Here is a 3824-nt window from a genome sequence, read left to right on the forward strand (position 1 = left end):
ATAGTCATTAAAAATCACTATCTTGATTATCTATCATAAATATTTTTTATGTTATCTTGATTTGTATTAAATATAAAATTGACATAAAAAAAAATCTTGCAATAATAAATGTTTATTGAATATAATAACCAGAATAGTAATTGACATCTTTTTAATTTTTTTAATTTTTAATTTTAAATGCATCTTTTTACTAAACATTTAAATAATTTATTTTCATTGAAGTGAATGGATATCCATTAATTTCTTATTTATAATATATATTTAAAAAGAAATATCAGTGTTGTGGACAATATGTTTAGAAGATCACAAAAGTTGTCTAAACAGAAGTTAGCAGCGTCAATTATATTGAAATATTTAATAAAGAATCCAAAATCATTAGTTATCGAAATTTCTTCATTTTTATAACATTCTTTTCTTATGCAGTTAATACATTCAAAAATTAATTCTAATGAATAACAAATAAATTAACAATGATTTCAAAGTATTTTATAATAATAGTTACAAAAACCAATTATTAATTTTTTTATTAAGTCACCATAAATCTCATTATTTAAATCATGTCTACAATAAATGTAAAATTTAGATTGATATATTGTTAGGTTTATCAGCGCGGATTTTATATTTGACAAGGCCTTAAAAGAATTCTTTTTTGCAATAATTAGAGTTTTCCAAAGATGATTTTTAGATATCGATGAATAATGTTATTTAAGTAAATGTTATGAATAATGTCTTATGCAAAAGTTTTACTAGGAACAATTTCGGAAAAATTTAAGTGATTTATTCTCTATTAAAGTATCTTTTTTTTTTTTTCTTTTTCTCAATGTGTCATTTGGTTTTTTTTAAGGAAAAATGCTATTAACAGAGATTGATGGTTTGGAGAGTTTAACACGAGCTTGATTAGATAGAGGTAAGTATCAAGGAAATTACAAGTTTATATGCACACTACATCTAAGTAAGTGAAGTTAACGAATTACTTTTATTTATGACTTAATAGTATTTTTTTCCTATATTTATAATAATGATTTAATGTTTTTGTCTTTATTTATCTTTTACTTATTACAAACATATAATGTGAGTATTAATTACGTCATTTATCATATGTTGTTTATGGAACTAAATAATAAATGCGTAAAAAAAAAATGATTGTATTAACATATACAAACTCATCATGATCTTTTGATGGCGTTAATATTAAAAGGGGATCACATTGAGTTTTTTTTTTAAATATAAAAGTCATATTGATTAGGAAAAAATAGAAGAAAAACATTGAATTATATTGTTACAAATGTAGAGACAAAATGTAATTAAGCTTCTATTTATTAAATGGTAGTTTAGAAGTATGAAGATATGTGATGATTAACATGTTACAGGTATGTACATGGAAAAATGTTATGGGCAGATATCTAAGTATTTTTTGAAATGTCAGAAGGTATACATGTTAAAGATGAATCGAAAATTGAAACAATGTAAAAAAAAATTATTTTAATGCAATTAAAATGTGTATGGATGGTGAATTTTCATTGTTTCCTGAAAATGGATGTTCTTATGCTAAATATCGTTCAAGTAATCATCGCTCAAATAATACTCATGCAATATGTAATAATTATTACACTCATTATTCACCATCACTTAAACTATAATATAGATGTGTAACTCAAATAAATTCTTATTTCTTGAGTGAAATAAAAGTCGAACCAACTTATTATTGAAAATAAATATTCTTCTTATTAAAAATCGAATAGTATAACAAATTATGAGTAATTGAGGAGAATACTGTTAATGAATATATGTATATGTAATCTGTACTGAGTGTTTAATGTTTTAAATGAAATTAGTTTGTTTTTATATGTACATTTTGAGTATTACAATTATATATAGTACATAACCAGTAATATTGCTCATAGAAAATGCATAACTAGCAAAAGAGCTTATTTACATTTTATTTGTGATGTAAATATTCTTTAAGAAACATTGTCTGATGTATGTTGAAGATATTACACGAAGTTAGTAGTGACTAATAAGCAACATCATGGAAAATAAAATAACATATGAATAAATATAGAAGTTTCAACTAGTTGCATAAAATAGAGGACAATAATATATTAATAACTTTTTTCAGCAAACTTTTTTGACAATACCTATGTATTATTATTTTATTGATTTGTATATTTAAAAGAGATTAATCACTAGCACATAAAATGTTATAGAAAATTGTTAAAATAATATTTTCTTAAAATAAATAGCATCTCCAATTTTGATGAAAAAAAAGGTTAAACTCTTTTAGAAGTTCTTATTTTTATGGGTTTTCCCAGTTAGATCTCATCTATTCAATTTCGCCAATTTAATCTTTTTTTAATGAAAAATTGGCTTAATTATGTCCCTGCCCTTAAATTGGCTTAACGGGTTAAATTTTTTATTAATGTTTGATTAAAAAATTAAATAAAAATGTCATATTCTATTACAATGAAGCACCTTTCAGAAATTATGTTTCCTGTCATCACTGAGAAATCTTCTTCCCTATACATCAAACCTGTGAGAAGAAATCCTAAAATCAATTCCAAAAATCCTCTTGTTATCACCTAGAAATTCCAAATTTCACAACTTAAAGAACCCTATACACAAGCCATACTCTAGACGAGGAGTCTCAGCAATACGCTATATGAGGAGTCCCAGGAACTTCTGCATATTCCGAATACTGATTGCAAAAACAAAATATACAGATATTTTGATTATAATTTGAAATGTTCAAAACAGTACACCACACAGGTTTTTTTTTTTCTCATCGAGATACTCACTTCAACGATATACTCATCGTCCCCTTCACCTTCGATGCCTGCCTCTCAGGCGCCAATGCCACCTCCTCTATCGTTCTCATCGCTGGGTCATAGCCGAAGTCGCCGCCAGCCTCTTGTCGACACCTCCGCGACCTCCAACCCCTATCAACAGCTCCAACGTTACTTCTAGGTTTTTGCTCTGTTTTCGCTATTCCCATCAAAATTGTGATCTCCCACCACGAGGTGTCCTTCAAAGTCTCCAAGACTACCACTATGTTTCGCCCCAAGTGAATTCCCCAACCACACGAAGCCGCATCGGACAATTCCAAGTCCTGGAGTGGTCTTATTAAGGCTGGTGAAAGCATTGCTCAAATTTCACAGTCATCTTCATATCTAGTTTATCGATTTTCTGGTGAACTTATTTTTGCACCATAATCCTCATTTGCATCGTATCCTCTGCCTGGTGGTAGGTTCCAACAGTTTTCCCCAAATCGCAGTACAAAAGATAGGATGATAATATTCCAGCTCATAAACAATGATGAGTGGGACTTACTTTCAGAAAGAATTCACACAGTATCATTGAAGTAGTTGTTTTAGCGAGATGATGTAATCAGTTCAAACGTGCCATCAGACTTTGAAATTTTGCTAAAGATGATAAATCCTAATTTGAGCTTCAATTCTTAGATTTTTTTTTTAATTATATATTTCACGTATAAGGCTGTGTGAATGTTACTTTTAGAAGATTATCTAAATCAATGTTCTAGGTTATAAAAAATTTAACTTCGTTAAATTTAATCTCGTTAAATTTAACCTTGTTAAATCAAGCAGAAATCTAATATAACTAAATTTTCATTAAAAAATATTAAATTAGCGAAACTGATAAGACGGAATCCTGGAAAAAACGCACGTAATATACTTTGGAAGGGGTTTAACAAAAAAAACATCTTATGATATTGTGTGTGTGCAATGAGAGAGGCCTAATATGAGAAGACAAAAACACCGTCTTCTGGACATCATATCCAAACCGACTTACTCATATGTTCACATGGC

General features: G+C 27.8%; 1 protein-coding gene across 2 annotated transcripts; it reads right to left on the reverse strand.

The window, feature by feature from the left end:
* Positions 1-2502: 2502 nt before the first annotated feature.
* Positions 2503-3474, reverse strand: LOC128194457 (uncharacterized). Of its 2 annotated transcripts, none has more exons than XM_052870112.1 (2): positions 2796-3472; positions 2503-2530 (listed from the first exon to the last, which is right to left on the reverse strand). In XM_052870112.1, exons 1-2 carry the CDS (start codon positions 3137-3139, stop codon positions 2518-2520), a joined length of 357 nt encoding a protein of 118 aa, XP_052726072.1. In that variant the 5' UTR covers positions 3140-3472; the 3' UTR covers positions 2503-2517. The 2 variants fall into 2 exon arrangements, with proteins under 2 accessions (XP_052726072.1, XP_052726069.1); XM_052870109.1 differs by lacking the exon at positions 2503-2530 and adding an exon at positions 2622-2695 and having other exon boundaries at positions 2796-3474.
* Between the last annotated feature and the right edge of the window lie 350 nt (positions 3475-3824).

Source organism: Vigna angularis, chromosome 1 (assembly GCF_016808095.1).
Source record: "Vigna angularis cultivar LongXiaoDou No.4 chromosome 1, ASM1680809v1, whole genome shotgun sequence".
NCBI classification, from domain to species: domain Eukaryota; kingdom Viridiplantae; phylum Streptophyta; class Magnoliopsida; order Fabales; family Fabaceae; genus Vigna; species Vigna angularis.

Coding starts and splice junctions, on each gene's coding strand:
- LOC128194457 (XM_052870109.1), bottom strand. CDS start 3,139: ATGCTTTCACCAGCCTTAATAAGACCACTCCAGGACTTGGAATTGTCC. Junction 2,696..2,795: donor ACGATGAGTATATCGTTGAA/GTGAGTATCTCG, acceptor TTTTGCAATCAG/TATTCGGAATATGCAGAAGT.